This window comes from Molothrus aeneus, chromosome 4, assembly GCF_037042795.1.
Source record: "Molothrus aeneus isolate 106 chromosome 4, BPBGC_Maene_1.0, whole genome shotgun sequence".
In the NCBI taxonomy this organism is placed as follows: Eukaryota; Metazoa; Chordata; class Aves; order Passeriformes; family Icteridae; genus Molothrus; species Molothrus aeneus.
Genome location: NC_089649.1, coordinates 73,436,752 through 73,455,656, shown reverse-complemented (window position 1 = coordinate 73,455,656; position 18,905 = coordinate 73,436,752). Strand labels below are relative to the sequence as shown.

Below are 18,905 nucleotides of genomic sequence, written 5' to 3'. Positions count from 1 at the left end.
CAAAAGGCCCCTGCACCCAGGCCCTTTGCAATAAACCCCAAATCCCAAAAGGCCCCTGCCCCCAGGCCCTTTGCAATAAACCCCAAGTTCCATGACCTGGCTGCAGAGATCTCTGGTCTCTGTCAGTCCCAACCGTGCAACCCCGTCAATCCTACACTTCTCCCTCCTGGAGATTGGATCCGGGCTTGGAGCTCCAGGTCTGCCCAGAGAAGAGAGTCCTGGAGGGCACCTGGGGGCAAACCTGGTGCTGTGCCACGGTCTGGAGACCCAGCAGGGGCTGAGGGAGCCGGGCAGGGGCTGGAGAATCCCTGAGGGAGCTGGGAAAGGGCTGCAGAGTCCCTGAGGGAGCCGGGCAGGGGCTGCAGAGTCCCTGAGGGAGCCGGGCAGGGGCTGCAGAGTCCCTGAGGGAGCCGGGCAGGGGCTGCAGAGTCCCTGAGGGAGCCGGGCAGGGGCTGCAGAGTCCCTGAGGGAGCCGGGCAGGGGCTCAGCCTGGAGCAAAGGAGGCTCAGGGGGCCCTTGTGGCTCTGCACAGCTCCTGCCAGGAGGGCACAGCCGGGGGGATTTGGGATCTTATCCCAGGGAACAGGGACAGGAGCAGAGGGAACGGCCTCAGGGGAGCTCAGGGTGGGCACTGGGAGGAATTTCCCCATGGGAAGGGGGGTCAGGCACTGGAAGTGCCCAGGGAGGTTTGGAGTGCCCATCCCTGGGGGTTTCACAGCCCTGTGGCTGTGGCACTTGGGGACACGGGCAGTGGTGGCCCCGGCAGGGCTGGGGATGGACTCCACATCCTTGGGGGCTTTTCCAACAGGAACATTCCTGAGATTCGAGCCCCAAAGCCCCGAGGGTGCTCAGTGTGTGACCCAGCAGGAGGAGCTGGAGCTGCCCAGGGCCATCTCCGTGTCCCAGTCCCGCAGGGATGGGTCAGGTCCTGGACCAGGGTCCATCACTCCGAGTCCAGACCCTGCCACCTTCCTCACCCCAGGGCACTGGGGGTGAAAAATGCCCTCTGGCATTTGCACTTCTGGCTGGTGCTTTTCCTCTCTCCCCCAGGCTTGGGCAGCCCAGAGGAGCGAGAGGGGAAATTCTGCTCCTCTCATGGCTGAGCTGCAGAACAGATTTAATTTGTGTTCATTTACATCCCACACTCCAGCTCAGAGGTTTCCTAATTACACTCCAAAACAGCTCATTTGAGGAGTTCCACGAGTGTCCCTGCACTCCCAACCTCTGGCATGAATATCGTGGAGTTTTGTTAATGTAATTAATGCCAAAAACCAGGACTGCTCTCATTTCCCTCCTGGCTCCTGGAGCTGAGTCAGGACCACAGCACTGCAGCCACCAGCAGCAGTCAGGGCTGGCTGGATGGAGCTGCCTGGCTCAGCAGCTTCAGACCTGGAGCAGGAATGGATGGCACAGGGCTGCCCTCAGAGCCTGACGGGTTTATTGCACTGAGAGCAGAGTTAATCAATCTCCCTGCTGCTCTGATTAATGATCCTGGAGAGCTCTCTCCACATTCCTGGAAGCTTTCCTGAAAAGGAGCAATGAGCTGGTCAGGGAAGCAAATCACTCTGACTAATGAAAAGCTGTTGGATAAATCCATTTCAGAGCAGGGCTGGGCCAGGTGTGTGTGCCCTCCTGGTGATCCTGAGGGGGCCATGGACACCACGGGAAACGGTGCTTGGAGAAGCACCCGGGGCTGCAGGGAGCCTGGGATGAACTGCATGGAGTTCATTAACTGCATGGCATTAATTAATTAACTGCATGGGATCAATTAACTACAACCTCTGCAACACCCCAGGCCACCTCACTGGGTGCACAAACACAGAATCCCAGAATTATTTCTGTTGGAAAAGCCCTTCCAGGTTCACTGAGTCCAGTTCTCCTTCCAGCCCTGCCAGGGCCACCCCTGCCCCTGTCCCCAAGTGCCACATCCACAGGGCTGTGAAACCCCCAGGGATGGGCACTCCAAACCTCCCTGGGCACTTCCAGTGCCTGACCCCCCTTCCCATGGGGAAATTCCTCCCAGTGCCCACCCTGAGCTCCCCTGAGGCCGTTCCCTCTGCTCCTGTCCCTGTTCCCTGGGATAAGATCCCAAATCCCCCCGGCTGTGCCCTCCTGGCAGGAGCTGTGCAGAGCCACAAGGGCCCCCTGAGCCTCCTTTGCTCCAGGCTGAGCCCCTGCCCGGCTCCCTCAGGGACTCTGCAGCCCCTGCCCGGCTCCCTCAGGGACTCTGCAGCCCCTGCCCGGCTCCCTCAGGGATTCTCCAGCCCCTGCCTGGCTCCCTCAGGGATTCTGCAGCCCTTTCCCAGCTCCCTCAGGGATTCTCCAGCCCTTTCCCAGCTCCCTCAGGGACTCTCCAGCCCTTTCCCAGCTCCCTCAGGGATTCTCCAGCCCTTTCCCAGCTCTTTTCCTCCCCTGGCCACGCTCCAGCCCCTCTGGGGCTCTCCCCAGCCCTGGAGGTGCCCCGGCAGTGCCAGCACAGGGACACTGTGGCACTGCCCTGGCCCTGCTGCCACCCCATAGCTGGCCCAGCCCAGGGGTCTCTTGCCCACCTGGGCACACCCGGGCTGGTGCTGGCACAGCAGCACAGGGCTCTGCCCAGCCCCGGGAGCCGCAGGGATGCTGTGCCAGCCGGCAGGAGCGGGCACACCCCGCTCGAGTCTCTGCAGAGCTCCCTGCCCGTCCCAGGGCAGCCTCAGTTCCCAGTAATGCCCCTGGGCACTGGGAACCGGGTGTGGCTGCCGCGGCAGGGAGGGGACAAAGCCAACCGGGGTCTTTTTCCTGTCCCGGGGTGAGCAAAGGGCTCCTCCCTGCCGGGCCAGCTCAGCCCTGGTGCCCTGGGCCTGCCAGGGGCTGGTCCCGATGGCCCCTGAAGGAACACCAGGATCTGATTGTGGGGCTGGGTTTGCACCTCATTGGGTGGGGTCCCTGCACACCTCAGTGTCCCCAACAAACCTCATTGTCCCCTCACACCTGTACCATCCCTGAACACCTCAGTGTCCCCTCACACCTGTACCATCCCTGAACACCTCATTGTCCCCAACACACCTCAGTGTCCCCAACACACCTCAGTGTCCCCAACACACCTGTACCATCCCTGAACACCTCAGTGTCCCCTCACACCTGTACAATCCCTGAACACCTCAGTGTCCCCTCACACCTGTACCATCCCTGAACACCTCAGTGTCCCCACACACCTGTACCATCCCTGAACACCTCATTGTCCCCTCACACCTGTACCATCCCTGCACACCTCAGTGTCCCCAACACACCTCATTGTCCCCAACACACCTGTACCATCCCTGAACACCTCATTGTCCCCAACACACCTGTACCATCCCTGAACACCTCATTGTCCCCTCACACCTGTACCATCCCTGAACACCTCATTGTCCCCTCACACCTGTACCATCCCTGCACACCTCAGTGTCCCCACACACCTCAGTGTCCCCAACACACTTGTACCATCCCTGAACACCTCATTGTCCCCCAAAAAACTCTGCCATCCTGACACACCCATGCCATGCTGACACACCTCATTGTCCCAAACACAATTCATGGGTCTTAAAATACCTCATTGTCCCCAAAACACCTCTGCTATCCCCACACCCCTCTTGTCCCCACACACCTTTGCCATCCTGACACACCTGTGCCACCCCAACATACCTCGTTGTCCCCAGAACATCTGGGCCATTCTGACACACCTGTGCCATCTGATACACCTCACTGTCCCCAAAATGCCTCTGCCATCCCCCCACAACTCATTGTCCCCACACACCTGTGCCATCCTAACACACCTGTACCATCCCTGCACACCTCATTGTCCCAAACACACCTGGGCCATCCCCACACACCTCGTTGTCCCCAAAATGCCTCGGTGTTCCTAAAACCTCATTGTCCCCCATACACCTCTGCCATCCCCTCACACCTCATTGCCCCCAACACACCTGGGCCATCCCAGCACTTCCCACCTCCTCTCCTGGCAGCCCCAAGAGGGCCTCCAAGCCCCTGTCTGCCCTAAAAGGTCTGCCCCTAATAGGTCTGCCCCTAATAGGTCTGCCCCTAATAGCCCTGCCCCTAATAGCCCTGCCCCTAATAGCCCTGCCCCTAACAGCCCTGCCCCTAACAGCCCTGCCCCTAACAGCCCTACCCCTAAAGCCCAGCCCTAATAGCCCTGCCCCTAAAGCCCAGCCCTAATAGCCCAGCCCTAATAGCCCAGCCCCAGTAGGCCTGCCCTAATAGCCCTGCCCCTAAAGCCCAGCCCTAATAGCCCTGCCCCTAATAGGCCTGCCCCTAAAAGCCCTGCCCCTAAAGCCCAGCCCTAATAGCCCTGCCCCTAATAGCCCTGCCCCTAATAGCCCAGCCCTAATAGCCCTGCCCCTAATAGCCCAGCCCTAATAGCCCAGCCCTAATAGCCCTGCCCCTAACAGCCCTGCCCCTAAAAGCCCTGCCCTAATAGCCCAGCCCTAATAGCCCTGCCCCTAATAGCCCTGCCCCTAACAGCCCTGCCCCTAATAGCCCTGCCCCTAATAGCCCAGCCCCTAATAGCCCTGCCCCTAATAGCCCAGCCCCTAATAGCCCTGCCCCTAAAGCCCTGCCCAGCGGGGTCCCTGCCCCGCCGGGTCCCTGCCCCTAAAGCCCAGCCCTAATAGCCCTGCCCCTAATAGCCCTGCCCCTAATAGCCCTGCCCCTAAAGCCCTGCCCCTAAAGCCCTGCCCAGCCCTCATGGTTTGCACTCCCCGTGGGCTTTGGGGTGCCTGCAGCTGATTAAGAGCCTAACGATGCCCAGGGCTCATTGGGGAGCTTTAGCTGAAAACTAAAAAATTGAAGTTCAGTGTTTTGCTCCGGGCCTTTTCTAAATAAAGCAGTCCAGTGATTTGGTTTAAAAAATGGTTTATTTAAAAATATGCACAATTTGTTTAGAGGTGATTAAAACCAGCATGAGATAAATGAAGAAAAACCTATTTGGGGCTCAATGAATCATTTCATTCAATCTGAAAGACGTGGAAATGTTTGCAGCTTCCCAGCCATTCTATCGGGGCACACCAGCTCTTAGGATAAAAGGTGGTTTCAGAAAGAGGTTGGGCAAATGGTCCCCTCCAATTTCTGGCTTTGCTGGAGCCAGATCCTGTTCCTGGGAGCCCTGGCCTGGCGCTGTGCTCACCCTGGGCCTGGTTAATGCTCCTGCTGTGTGCAAAACCACACAAAACCCGCTGGGGTTGGGGAAGGAGGGAACAGGAACCCCGCTCCTGTCCCTCTGCTGCTGCCAGAGCCAGCTGTGCCCCATCTGGGGGGGATTGGGCTATTGGGGGCAGCAGGGACCATTCCTGACTGCTGCCTATTTGTAGGAGCTGTGCCAAGCTGCTCTGCCATCCCTGTACTCAGTGGCACCCCAGAACTGCAGGCAGCAGCCACATTTCAGGGGTTTTACCCCAAAATCAGCAGCGTGGGGTGAAAAGGAGGGATGCAGGAGAAGGAATCTGTGGCTTGGAGGGGCAGGGAGAGCTGTGGTGGCCAGCAGAGCACCCAGAGCAACCCAAAACCAGCAGGGACATAACCATCCACCCTGGCCTGGACTCTGAAACTCCAGCCTCTGGCCAGGAATTAAAAACAAAGAGCCCCTTTGGCAGGGTTTCACAGAGCCTCACGTGCTGCTGGATCTGCTGAGGCTGCCCTGCCACGGACACAGGCCTGAGGAAAACCCTCCCTGGAGAAGGATCCCCCTGGAAATCCTCCCTGGAGAAAGATCCCCTTGGAAAAACCTCCCTGGAGAAAGATCCCCCTGGAAATCCTCCCTGGAGAAGGATCCCCTGGAAATCCTCCCTGGAGAAGGATCGCCTTGGAAAACCCTCCCTGGATATGGATCCCTCTGGAAACCCTCCCTGGAGAAGGATCCCCTGGAAATCCTCCCTGGATATGGATCCTTCTGGAAACCCTCGCTAGAGAAGGATCCCCTGGAAACCCTCCCTGGAGAAGGATCCCCCCTTGGAAAACCCTCCCTAGAGAAGGATCCCCTGGAAATCCTCCCTGGAGAAGGATCCCCTGGAAATCCTCCCTGGATATGGATCCCTCTGGAAACCCTTCCTGGAGAAGGATCCCTCTGGAAACCCTACCTGGAGAAGGATCCCCTGGAAATCCTCCCTGGAGAAAGATCCCCTTGGAAAACCCTCCCTGGAGAAGGATCCCCCTGGAAATCCTCCCTGGAGATGGATCCCCCCTTGTAAAACCCTCCCTGGAGAAGAGTTTGGAGCATCCCCTGCCCTGCCCGGGGCTGGGGGCAGCAGGAGGGGCCGTGGGTCCCTGGGCAGGTTCCAGGGTGGTTCCTGAGCCTCTGGAGCCTCCATCCTCTGCAGCAGCAGGAGCAGAGCTGGGCCTGGGCCCGTTTCCATGGCAATGCTGAGCTCTGCCTTCTTCTGGAAGTTTTCCTGGCAGGGGAGATGGATGGAGCAGGAGAGGGAGGGCAGGGGGATGAGATTCACGCTCCAGAGGGGTGCATGGGATCTTGGGAATAAGGAATTGTTCCCTGGGAGGGTGGGCAGGGGCTGGGCTGGAATTCCCAGAGCATTCCCAGCTGTAGCTGCCCCCGGATCCATGGCCAGGTTGGACACTGGGGCTTGGACCCACCTGAGCTCATGGGAGGTGTCCCTGCCCCTCTGGATGGGCTTTAATGTCCCTTCCCACCCAAACCACCCTGGGATTCCCTGCTCCAGTGTCCCTGAGCTCCCTGTGCCCATCCCAGCAGGAATCCCTGCTTGTGCCTGGGAATCCATGGCCAGCTCCCAGAGCCTGGCATGCTCCTTCCCTCTGCGCCCTGAGCCCTGGCAGAGGGAGCTCTGGGCTGGCCCCTGAGGCCTTTGGGCTCTGGGGCTGCCTTTGCTGTGGCTCTGCTGCGGGTGGCACCAAGGGGAGGTGGGAAGGGAATTCCCGGCTTGGGTGCAGCACCCAAACAGCAGCTGCTGGGCCCCGGGTGCTGCAGGAGCCTCTGGGCGCCCTCCCCTGCCCCTGCCCCTCGTGCGTGGGGGGAATCAGCAGCATTTCCCTCTAAAATACCTTTAAAATAAAATAAAATTCCCTTAAAATCCCATGGGCTGCTCCACAGAGCACAGACTCCAAGGGATGCTGTTTCACGAGGGATGGACACGCTGGGGAGCTGGGAGGGGCTGGGCCTTGAGTGTTTCCCTCAGCTTCCAGGGCCAAAATCCACTCTGGGGTTCCAGAAGCACCTTCTGGAGTATTGAGGACCAGCAGCTCAGAGCCCACAGGGCTTGTGCTGTCCTGGGAGAAGCCTTGGAAGGGCTCAGTGTCCCAGCACTGGGCATTTCCCAGCCCTGCCCAGCAGCACAGGGGCTCTGGTGCCCACGAGGAGGGCACTGAGGGCACTGGGTACCCAGCACTGGGCATTTCCCAGCCCTGCCCAGCAGCACAGGGGCTCTGGTGCCCACGAGGAGGGCACTGAGGGCACTGAGGGCACTGAGCACCCAGCACACACCCATGGCTCTGAACCTGCAGGGGTGGAAACACTGGGAATGCTCCAAAGGCACAGAAACAGGGATTTCTTCACAGCCAAGTCTTGCATCATCCCCCAGCACAGGAAATGGAGAGGGTTCCAAGAGGAATCAGTGGGAAAATCCCCTGGGGAGCTGGATGTGGGGCACAGGGTGCTGCAGAGGCACCTGAGCCGGGCACACTCAGAGCCTGGGGCACACACCTGGGCTTTGCACCTTTCCCCAGCTGCCTGTGGGCTCTGGGCACCCAGCCCTGGTTTGCTGCCAAGGCAGCAGTGCCATGAGCCAACCCTCAGCCCATCCCTCTGGAAAAATGAATTCCAGCCTCACATCAGCGCTGCCCATCTCTGCCCTTGCCCCTCCCTGGGGCTCCTGTTCCACAGGGAAGAGCCATTCCCAGAGCTCCCCCAGCTCCTCTCTGGCTGGGGCAGGGCAGGAGGAAGAGGATGGTTCTCCTCCTTTCCATGGCAGCTTCTCCCCCAAACAGGGCTGGGAGTGCTGGAGAACCAACCCCTGCCAGTGATGGGGCAGGGCCAGGCCAGGGCTCCAGAGATGAGAACTAGGCGGGAAAGCAGCCAGAGCCAGGACCTGAGCCTGGGTTTCTGTGCTCTAACCCCGGCTGGGAGCAGGGATGGGAGCTGGGAGGCTGCTGGGAAGGAGCTGCCCAGGCTGGGGAACTGGGACTGGGAGGGAAGGAGGCGCCTGGGCCATTGCACTGGGCTGGTGGCAGCACAAAGGTGACCCAGCAGGGCCAGCAGGAGCGGTGAGGAGCTGGCCAGGAAGGAGCTGGGGGCGGGCAGGAGCTCAGGATGAGGAGCTGGGGGCAGGCAGGAGCCCAGGGCAGGAGCCCAGGGTGAGGAACTGGAGGTGCCCAGAAGCCCAGGGTGAGGAGCCCAGTGCTGGAGCCCAGGATGGCCAGGCAGGAGCCCAGGGTGAGGAACTGGAGGTGGGCAGGAGTCCAGGGTGGGCAGAGACCCAGGGCAGGAGCCCAGGGCAGGGAGCTGGGGCTGGGCAGGAGCTGAAGGCAGGCAGGAACCCAGGGTGAGGATCTGGCCAGGCAGGAGCCCAGGGCGGGCAGGGAGCTGAGGGTGGGCAGGAGCCCAGGGCAGGGAGCTGAGGGTGGGCAGGAGCTCAGGGCAGGGAACTGGAGGTGGCAGGGGCCCAGGGCAGGGGCCCAGGGCAGGAGCTCAGGGCAGGGAACTGGAGGTAGCAGGAGCCCAGGGCAGGAGCCCAGGGTGAGGAACTGGAGGTGGCAGGGGCCCAGGGCAGGGGCTCAGGGCAGGGGCCCAGTTGCAGCCGGGGCAGATCCGGTGTCCGGACCGGGGGAGCCCTCGGAGCATTCAGGGGGCGCTGGAGCCGCCCGAGCCCCCCGAGAGCCCCGAGCCCCCCGGGCCCATGTGGGGCACGGCCAGCCCTGCTTGGGGGCGCTCTGCTGCCCCGAGGATGCTCCCGGCTCTCAGGGGAGCCCAAACCCCTCTGCCCGGCTGGGCCTGGGCTGGCGCTGCCCCACGGAGCCCAGGGAGTCTCCAGACACAAAGACCCCTTGGAAAGGCTCCTGCAGAGTCTCCGGGGCCGGGGAGAGACCCCAAAGAGAGCCCCAAAAGCGGGGCAGCACCGGGCGGCGGGGGCAGCTGGACGCGGATCACGGATCACGGATTTCCTCCCGCTCCTGGTGACGACAGAATTCCCCCCAGGAGGGCAATCCCGCCTCCTCGGCAGCCAGGAGCCCCTTCTGGCCCGGGGGATGCGGTGCCAGCGCCTGCTCCGGGCTTGGCTCGGCCGCGGTCACGCTGCCATTACCTCATGAGTGCTGTCACCTGCACACACACGGCTCACTCCAAACCGCCCCGGTCTGGCACATAAAAACAGGACAGAAGAGCTTTCAAATGGAAATCTCTGCTCCTATCGGGGTTAAAGGATGAAGGCATTCATCCAGGGGAGGTGGGACATGAGGCAGGACCTCCGCAGCCACTCCTGCACAGGTTTATAACCCACACAACGCTGGTTTTCTCCCCGGGGAGCTGAACCATTGCCACTGTTTCAGGACCAGCCCTGAGGGTGAGGGGAGGTTTGTGAGAGCATGGCTGTGGCAGGGAGGCTCCCGCGGCGCTGTCCCAAAGGAGGGACAGTGTTTTCCATGTCTGGGAGGGAAGGGGAGCAGAGCTGTCCCAGGGTGCGCGTGGCAGAGATCCTGCACATGCTCTGGATGACACCCCTGACAGCAAAATGGGCACAGCCAAATAGCCCAGAGTGACCAAGGCCTGGTGGCCCCAGTGATGCAGCCAGGGAGAGGCTGGGCTTGTCTTCAGTGCCACAGGGGAATATTTCCAGCCTGGCCACCATCCTGCAGATTCCAGGGTCACTGAGCACTGCAGGGTGAAATTTTGCCTTTGATTTACTGAAACCTAGGGTCTGGCCATTGCCCTGGGCTCCCCTCATCTCCTGTGAGGAGACAAACAGGGAATAATGGGAGACAAACAGGGAATAATGGGAGAAAAACAGGGAATAATGGGATGCCACAGAACATTTCCACACTCTGGGCACTCTGGGCACCCAGCAGCTCAAGTGACCTGGGTGCTCTATGAACAGGGATTTACACCTCTATGAACAGGGGTTTACACCCCAAATATTTATCTGAACATCCTCCACAGCAGGTGTGGGCCCAGCAGCCAAAATGCCCCTCCTGTGAGGAGACAAACAGGGAACAATGGGAGACAAACAGGGAGTAATGGGAGACAAACAGGGAGTAATGGGATGCCACGGAACATTTCCACGCTCTGGGCACTGCCTGCACCTCTGCATCCCCTCTTTTATTCGCAGCCCGACCCTCAGGGCTCATTCCCTGAGTGCCCAGGGCGTTGTTGCCTCCTTGCCCCTGTGCCAGGGCTCTGGGTGCGTTTGCAGAGGCAGCAGCTGTCCCAGTGAGGGGAGGTGCTGTGAGACACCAATCCCGGGGATCTGCCCAAGGTGAGGCTGTGACTCATCCTGGAGCCAGGAATAGCTCGGGATCGGGGCTGTCACCTGCTGCTGCCAGCTGGGCACGGCCCTGGGCACGGGCACAGCACATCTGGGACACAGCCCCAGCCCATCTGGGGCATACCTGGCCTGCCAGCCGGGCTGTAAGCTCTTGGAGGCAGGGAAACAGGAATTTAGGGAGGGGTCTCCTCCTCTATTCCAGCCCCTTGCATGCACAGCCCCCCTCCTGCACACCCAGCTCACCTGAGCTGCTGTGTGCTCTATGAACAGGGGTTTGTACCCTCTGTGTGTTCTGTGAACAGGGGTTTGCACCTCTGTGTGCTCTATGAACATGGGTTTGCACCTCTGTGTGCTCTATGAACATGGGTTTGCACGTCTGTGTGCTCTATGAACAGGGGTTTGTACCCTCTGTGTGCTCTATGAACATGGGTTTGTACCCTCTGTGTGTTCTGTGAACAGGGGTTACACCTGAGCTGCTGTGTGCTCTATGAACAGGGGTTTGCATCCCTCTGTGTGCTCTATGAACAGGGGTTTGTACCTCTGTGGGCTGTATGAACAGGGGTTACACCTGAGCTGCTGTGTGCTCTATGAACAGGGGTTTGCATCCCTCTGTGTGCTCTTTGAACAAATATGAACCCCAAATATTTGCCTGAACATCCTTCACAGCGGGTTTGGGCCCAGCAGCCAAAATGCCCCGAGCAAACCTTCCATCCCCAGCCCAGCCATGCTGGAGGCTGGTGACAATCCCCTGCCCAGAGCATCCCTGCCTGGCCAGGGTCACCTGAAGATGATCCCTGCCTGTTCAGCATCAGCTGGAGATCCCTGCCTGTCCAGGCTCACCTGGAGATCCCTGCTTGTTCAGGATCACCTGGAGATCCCTGCCCATCCAGGATCACCTGGAGATCCCTGCCCATCCAGGATCACCTGGAGATCCCTGCCTGTCCAGGGTCAGCTCCAGATCAGTGCTGGAGCTCTGGGAGCAGCCCAGCAGGGCGGGCAGCATGGCCCAGGCTGGCAGAGCCTTCACCCCAGCACGGGCTGAGGATGCTCGGGGTGGAGGCGCTGCCAGGATCCCTCCAATCCCGCTGAGCCCGCTCGGAAAGCTCCCCCTGGACACGGTGGGCTTGGCAGGAGGATGGATCTGCCTTCCCCAGCCCAGCTGGGCAGCTTCTCCTGTACCTGCTTCTCCTGTCCCTGCTCCTCTGTGCCTGCTCTGTGCCAGCTCCAAGCCAGGGTCTGCAATGGATGAGCTCCAGCAGGCTGTGCCTGCTCCTCTGTGCCTGCTCCTCCTGAGCCTGTTCCTCTGTCCCTGCTCCTCTGTGCCTGCTCCTCTGTCCCTGCTCCTCTGTCCCTGCTCCTTCTGTCCCTGCTCTCCTGTCCCTGCTCCTCCTGAGCCTGTTCCTCTGTCCCTGCTCCTCTGTGTCTGCTCCTCTGTCCCTGTTCCTCTGTCCCTTCTCCTCTGTCCCTGCTCCTGTCCCTGCTCTCCTGTCCCTGCTCCTCTGTCCCCGCTCCTCTGTCCCTGCTCCTCTGGCCCTGCTCCTCTGTGCCTGTTCCTCCTGAGCCTGTTCCTATGTCCCTGCTCTCCTGTGCCTTTTCCTCTGTCCCTGCTCCTGTCCCTGCTCCTCTGTCCCTGCTCTCCTGTCCCTCCCTGCTCCTCCGGGCCGCTCGGATGCCGCAGGAGGAGCCGGCATCCCCTCCCGCTCCCATCCAACAGCCGCCGCATGCCGGCAGAGAGCATCCAAAATCCGGCCGGGAGAGGAGGGGAGGGCAGGGCAGGGGGGAGGAAGAGCAAACCCGGCACCTTTGGCGCTTCTAGAAGGAGCAAGAGCAACAAAAGCCATTCACGGGGAAAAAATAGCGCGGGGAGAAGGAGAGCCTGGGGAGATGCAAATCCGGGAGAGCAGCAGCCAGCCCACGGTGGGACAGGAGCCAAGGCTGCGGAGCAAGGGCCGGAGCCGCGGGGATGCCCCCAAAGGCCGGGGGGAGCCAAGGCTGCGATCCTGGGCTCGTTCTGCACACCCGGGGCTGGCACACGCGTGTGCACACCCGCGGCTGCGGGAGGGGATGCTGGGCACACGCGCGCACCGAGCGGCAGAGATTTGTTAAAAATATCGCGATTATTAGTTAAAAAGAGAGAAGGAAGGGGGGGAAAAATGAAAAACAGAGCGAGAGAAAAGGGGGAGGGGAGCAGGGAAGGGGGAGGGAAGGGCATCGCGTCACGGGAGAGATTTCCTTATTGGGACTCCCTAGCCTACATCCTGAGTCCATATATGGGCATTTACGTCACGGCAGCCTCACTGGGGACTCCAGAAATGGCTGCGGCGGAAGGTCGGAGCAGCCCCGCTCCCGCTATAAAGGGGGCGGCGGGGAGGGAGCGCCGGGTGTCCGCTCGGGCTGCGCCGCCGCCGCCGCCGGGCCCTGCCTGCGCCCCCCGCCCGGGCCCTGCCCCCGCAGCGCCCCCGCAGCGCCCGGGCCCCCCGCCCCAGCACCCCCCGCCCCCCTCAGCATCACCTGCAGGGTCCCCGGCACCTGCCCCGGGCACCCCTCGCACCGGCCCGGGCTCGCCGAGCGTGGCCCGGCTCATCCCCGAGCATCCCCGGGATCGGGGCGGGCGCCCCGAGCGTTCCCAGCTCATCCCGGGCTCGCCCCGAGCATCCCCGGGCTCGCCTGCAGCGTCTCCCGCCTCGCCCCTGAGCATCCAGCGGCTCTCCCCGGGCATTCCCCGGCTCATCCCGGGCGCCTCCCGGCTCTCCCCGAGCATCCCCGGCTCGTCCCAGCCCGGCCCCCCCGCTCCGGCCGCGTCTCCAGGGAAGATGCTCAACGTTATGGATTTCTCCTGCCCGGATCCGCTTTACTCCAAGTACGAGGAGAGCTGCGAGATGAAAACCGGAGACCTGCAGGGCTTGGGGCAGCCCGAGCAGCAACTTCTGGCAGAGGCCGATTTCCTTGGAGGTAAGGGCGGGCGGGAGCCGGGCAGGGATGAGGGACCCCGCTGGGAATGATCGCCGCATGCAGGAGCCGGGAACCTGCCCCTCCTCCGCCCTCAGCCCTGCCTGGGGGTGCAGCGGCCCCGCGAGCTCAGGGCGGGGGTCCTGAGGGTCCCGGGGGGGAGGGGGGTGAGCCCAGGGCTCCCTGAGCGGTTTCGGGGACGGAGACCTCGGAGTGACGCAAGAGCTCCCGCTGCTCCCGCATCCCGCCCCCGGCCCCGCATGCCTGCAGCCCTCTCACCGCCGTCCCCTCTGTTCCCCAGGTGAGCTGCTGGGTGTCCCCGGCAGCGGCGGGGCCGTGGATTACTCCCTGCTGGGCAGCCAGCCCTCCCCTTCCCTCAGCTACACCGGCAGCTTCTTCATCAAGGCGGTACCGGAGCACCCGCAGGACCAGGAATCCCTCTTCAACCTGATGTCGGGCATCCTGGGCATCTCCCCCTTCGCCTCCTCCGAGGGCCACCAGAGGCACCTGGACGCTCTTTACCCCTGTGCCGAGGTGGCTCCGAGCCAGCTGGACCTGTACCCGTCGTGCCAGCCCGAGATGAGCGGGTCCAGCCCGGCCCCGTTCCCGGAGCCGGGCTACGGCGCCTTCCCCGCGGCCGAGGGCGCTCAGCCCCTGCCGGGAAACACCTCCCAGTGCTTCTTCCAGCCCAAGCTCCTGGACAGCAAGCAGGACATCAAGCTGTCCTCCGCCTCCCCGCCCCTGGACAAGTTCAAAGGCGCCTGTGCCCAGTGGGAGCCGCTCTCCCAGCAGCACCAGGCCTACCTGCCCGCCGCCTTCCCCTCTCCCGAGGGCTTCCCGGCCCCCGAGAGCAGCCAGGGGCTGTTCCCCGCGCTGGGCTCCAAGATGGAGAGCGTCTTGTCCGTCAGCTGCCAGCCGGAGCTCGGCAGCCTGGCAGAGGACGCCGCCTGCTTCGGAGCCCATCTGGGCTTCGGCTGCGAGCCAGAGAACTTCCCGGCCCGCGGGGACTTCGCCGACAGCAAGATCCACGCCCTGCCCACGCCGCTAATGCCGGACTTCGACGCCTCCTTGGCCCAGCCCGAGGTGCTGCCGGGCCTGCTGGGCTCGGCCGAGCTGCTCCATCCTCACCCGTCTCCCTCCGTGCCGCCCCCGGAGTTCCTGGGCCCGGCCCCGCCGCTGCCCTCGCTGCTGCCCCCCGGCCCTGCCGCGCTGGCCGAGCCCAAGAAGAAGGCTCGGCGCAGCAAGTGCTCCTCCAAGTGCTTCTGCCCCAAGCCCCACGAGAAGGCGTTCGCCTGCCCGGTGGAGAACTGCGTCCGCAGCTTCGCCCGCTCCGACGAGCTCAACCGGCACCTGCGCATCCACACGGGCCACAAGCCCTTCCAGTGCCGCATCTGCCTGCGCAACTTCAGCCGCAGCGACCACCTCACCACGCACATCCGCACGCACACGGGCGAGAAGCCCTTCTCGTGCGACACCTGCGGCCGCCGCTTCGCCCGCTCGGACGAGAAGAAGCGGCACAGCAAGGTGCACCTCAAGCAGAAGGCGCGGAGCGAGGAGAAGCTCAAGGGCTTGGGTTTCTTCTCGGTGGGGCTCTCGTTCGGCCCGCTCTGAGCGCGGCCCGAGCGCGGCCAGCGGCGTTGCCGAGGTGCCCGAGCTCTCACGGAGAGCCGGGATGGGCCGGGGGTCCCTCCCGGGCGGCCCCAGAGAGGCGGCGGCGGCGGAGCCGGGCCGGGCCCAGGGCGGCCCGCGGGAGGCGAGGCGGAGCTCCCGGCGGGGACGGCAGCGGAGCCGCCCCGGAGCGCGGCACTGAGCCATCCCGCAGCCCCTGTTCCGAGGAGGGCAACGGGGAGCCCCTGTACAGACGGACAGACGGACAGAGATCGCCACCGACGGGGTGCGTTGGACACTCGGCGCTGGGAGCGCCCCGCTGGGATTTCTTTCCCCAGGGCAGCGCTTCCCAGGATGTTCCTGCCTGGAGATTTCCCGGCCGGCACGGTCGGGGCTGCGGCTGCTCCCGTCCTTTCTCCCCAGGGAGAGAGAACCCGCCGGGCTCTGGCAAACGGTGCTAACAGGCCCTTGGGAAAGGTGATTTCAGTACTATTATTATTATTATTATTATTATTATTATTATTATTATTATTATTATTATTATTATTATTATTATGTTTGTAAAAAGAAAAGGCCTCTATCAGGAATATTTCAAATTTGTGTCTATTTTTCTAATTAAAGATTCGAGCTGATCCAAGCCCTCGCTGGGGTTGCTCTCTGCCTTTCCATCCTGTATTTCCGTTGGGGTTTTGACCTCTGCTGCTGCTGCTGCATTTTGGGAAAAAACCTGGTGCTTCCATAATTAGCAAGGAGAAAAAAATCCATCAGTGCAGAGAGCTCCTGAGCGTCCCCAGACCGCAGGTGGGGCTCATCCCGGGAGGAGGGCTCCGTCCCGGGCCAGAGCAGGGATCCCTGCTCCCTGGGCTGTGTCTCCCTCCAGACACAGGACGTGGCTCTGGGATGTTCTGATGGGGCTGGTCCTGGAGGAATCTGCTCCTCTCCCCTGGGGCCCCCAAAGGCCAGCCCAGAGCCCCCATTCCGGGATCCTGGCTCCCAGTGGGATGTGGATGTCCCACACTTCACCCTCAGGGAATGGGATGAGGTCCCCGTTCCCCATTTCCAGCCTGGCCCAGCCCCAGGGTTGGAGAGATCCAGGCAGGCAGGATGGGGAGCCCTGCACAAGGAGAGGCTGTTTGTCCCTCCCTTTTGGGATTGTAGATGGTCGAGGGATGCTGGTTCCCCTCTCCGGGAATGGCACAGGAGACGCTGCTGCAGCCAGGAATGTCCCTCCCATGAAGAACCTCCCTCCTGTGGTGGCTAAAAATCAGTCACAATCCCGAAATCCCACAATCCCGCCCTTCCAGGGGAGGTGCTCGATGGGGCACGCCGAGCTTTGGTTAATCTCGTTCATCGGGAGAAGGTGCGGTGGGATGGAGGCAGCGGGGCCAGGGCCATCGTCATGGATGCTCAGGTGATTTAGGGGCGATGCTCCTTTGCTGGCAGAGGGAGGGGAGGGGCACAGCTGCGAGCTGCTCTTTCCTTTTCTGATGGATTTTGTCCCCTCCAGCAGCCCTGGAGGGGGGATCTGCCCCCCAGCCATATCATGAAGGAGACAGGGGTAACCCTGTTTTATTCCCTCATGCCCCTCATCCCTTTGTCTGCATGTGGGCTGCAGCATTCCGGGGCTAAACACATGTAATCCCGGAAAATCCAGGGTCCCAGGCATCCCAGAAAATCCAGTGTCCCAGGTGTCCCAGAAAATCCAGTGTCCCAGTAATCCCAGCAGAACCCAGGGTCCCAGTAATCCCAGCAGAACCCAGTGTCCCAGGTGTCCCAGGTAAAACCCAGTGTCCCAGGTGTCCCAGCAGAATCTGAGCTTCCATGGGCTGTGGAGGCCCTGTGGAGCTGGGGGGAAGCTGGGCAGGCCATGGTGGGGTTGGTGGCAGAGATGGGAGGTGGGAAGGGGCCAGGAGGAAACCTGACTGAGGGGGATATCTCGAATTTCCTCTCAGATGTATCCCTAAGTTCTCACACCCCAATAGCACCCAAGGGTGCTGGTGGCCCTCGGGTGAGCCCTCCCAGGGTGTGGGAGCCCAGTCCTGAGCCAGGACCACTCCAAGGGGTGCAGGTGACCCCAAACACCTGGGAAAACCTTTTCTGGGGGGGCAGCGCAGCTTTATGGTCAATAAGGGGCCCAGGTTTCCTTTGGGAGGGGCTGGGCTGGGCCCTCTCTGGGGATGCAGGATCCTGCTGGGCAGCAGAGCCGAGCTCTCCCTGCACCTCTGGCCATCAATGATGCACGAGGCCTTGATTAATACCCCTCAGGAGAACATCCATAATTGATGGGAGCCTGGAGCCCTGCAGAGGCACCGCTCCAGCCTTGGCCCTCTGCTCCTCTGGCAGCGCTGCCAGGGAGGTGGGAGGGATGGGGCACAGCCCAGAGCCATTCCAGAGCCTCCCCAGAGCCTCCCCAGAGCCACCCCACACACCCCAGAGCCACCCCACACACCCCAGAGCCACCCCACACACCCGACAACCACCCCACACACCCCAGAGCCACCCCACACACCCGACAACCACCCCACACACCCCAGAGCCACCCCAGAGCCACCCCATACACCTCAGAGCCACCTCAGAGCCACCCCACACACCCCAGAGCCACCCCACACACCCCAGAGCCATTCCAGAGCCACCCCAGAGCCACCCCACACACCCAGAGCCACCCCAGAGCCACCCCATACACCCCAGAGCCATCCCACACACCCCAGAGCCACCCCACAGCCACCCCAGAGCCACCCCATACACCCCAGAGCCACCCCACAGCCTCTGGGGCAGGTGCTCTGGGCTGGGCTGGCACTGGGCACACGTGCGGGGGGACAGCAGCAGTGTCACCTTGGGTCCCAGGGGATGGGGACACCCTCCTGCCCCTGTGTCAGCAGCACCCTGGGCCTGGCATTGCCATCCCCTGTGCCCACCCCGTGCCCACCTCAGAGAAGGAACATGGCAGTGCTGGATGCCTTTGGCACAGGCACCAGGCCGTGAGGGGCTCAGGAGCTGGATCAGGACCAAGCCAGGCTTAAACCAGAGCGCTAAGGGACCAGCTGGGCATGGAGCCAAAAGGGGATGCTCAGGACTGAGCCAGGACCAAGGCAGGGATTAACCAGGGCAGCCTTGGAGCAGAGCGGGACCAAGCTGGGAACCAGCCCAGGGTGACCCCAGGGTGGCTGGACTGGGACCAGAGCAGGGGCTTGGGGACCACCCAGGGACCAAACTGGGGCATTCAGGGACCAGAGCAGGACCAAGCTGGAAACCAGCCCAGGGTACGCGGAGACTGGACCAGGACCAAGGCAGGGACCAAGCCAGGGTGTCAGGGACACAGTCAGGACCAGGGCAGAATACTCAGGGACTCAATGGGGATCAAGCCAGGGATGAGGACAGGATGATCAGGGACTGTCCTGGGACCAAGCCCGTGTCCTGGCACCTGTGCTCAGCCTGGGATGGGGCAGGAGCAGTGCAGGTGCCCAGGCTGGGCCCCAAACCAGCACTGCAATCCCAGGAGGATGCCCCAGGGGATCCCAGCTGGGGGTGCCAGGGGCGGGGGGCACAGGGGATCCCTGGGCTGCCAGGGGCGATGGGCACAGGGGATCCAGGGGCTGCCAGGGGCGGGGGGCACAGGGGATCCCTGGGCTGCCAGGGGCGATGGGCACAGGGGATCCAGGGGCTGCCAGGGGCGATGGGCACAGGGGGATCCCAGCTGGGGCTGCCAGGGGCGATGGGCACAGGGGATCCAGGGGCTGCCAGGGGCGATGGGCACAGGGGGATCCCAGCTGGGGCTGCCAGGGGCGGGGGGCACAGGGGATCCAGGGGCTGCCAGGGGCGATGGGCACAGGGGATCCAGGGGCTGCCAGGGGTGATGGGCACAGGGGATCC

The 18,905-nt window shown here is 62.5% G+C and overlaps 1 protein-coding gene across 1 annotated transcript; it reads left to right on the top strand.

The window, feature by feature from the left end:
- Positions 1–13,006: 13,006 nt before the first annotated feature.
- EGR4 (early growth response 4) lies at positions 13,007–15,678 on the top strand. Its single transcript, XM_066549276.1, has 2 exons — positions 13,007–13,430; positions 13,729–15,678. Exons 1-2 carry the CDS (start codon positions 13,292–13,294, stop codon positions 15,036–15,038), a joined length of 1,449 nt encoding a protein of 482 aa, XP_066405373.1. The 5' UTR covers positions 13,007–13,291; the 3' UTR covers positions 15,039–15,678.
- The last annotated feature ends 3,227 nt before the right edge of the window (positions 15,679–18,905 follow it).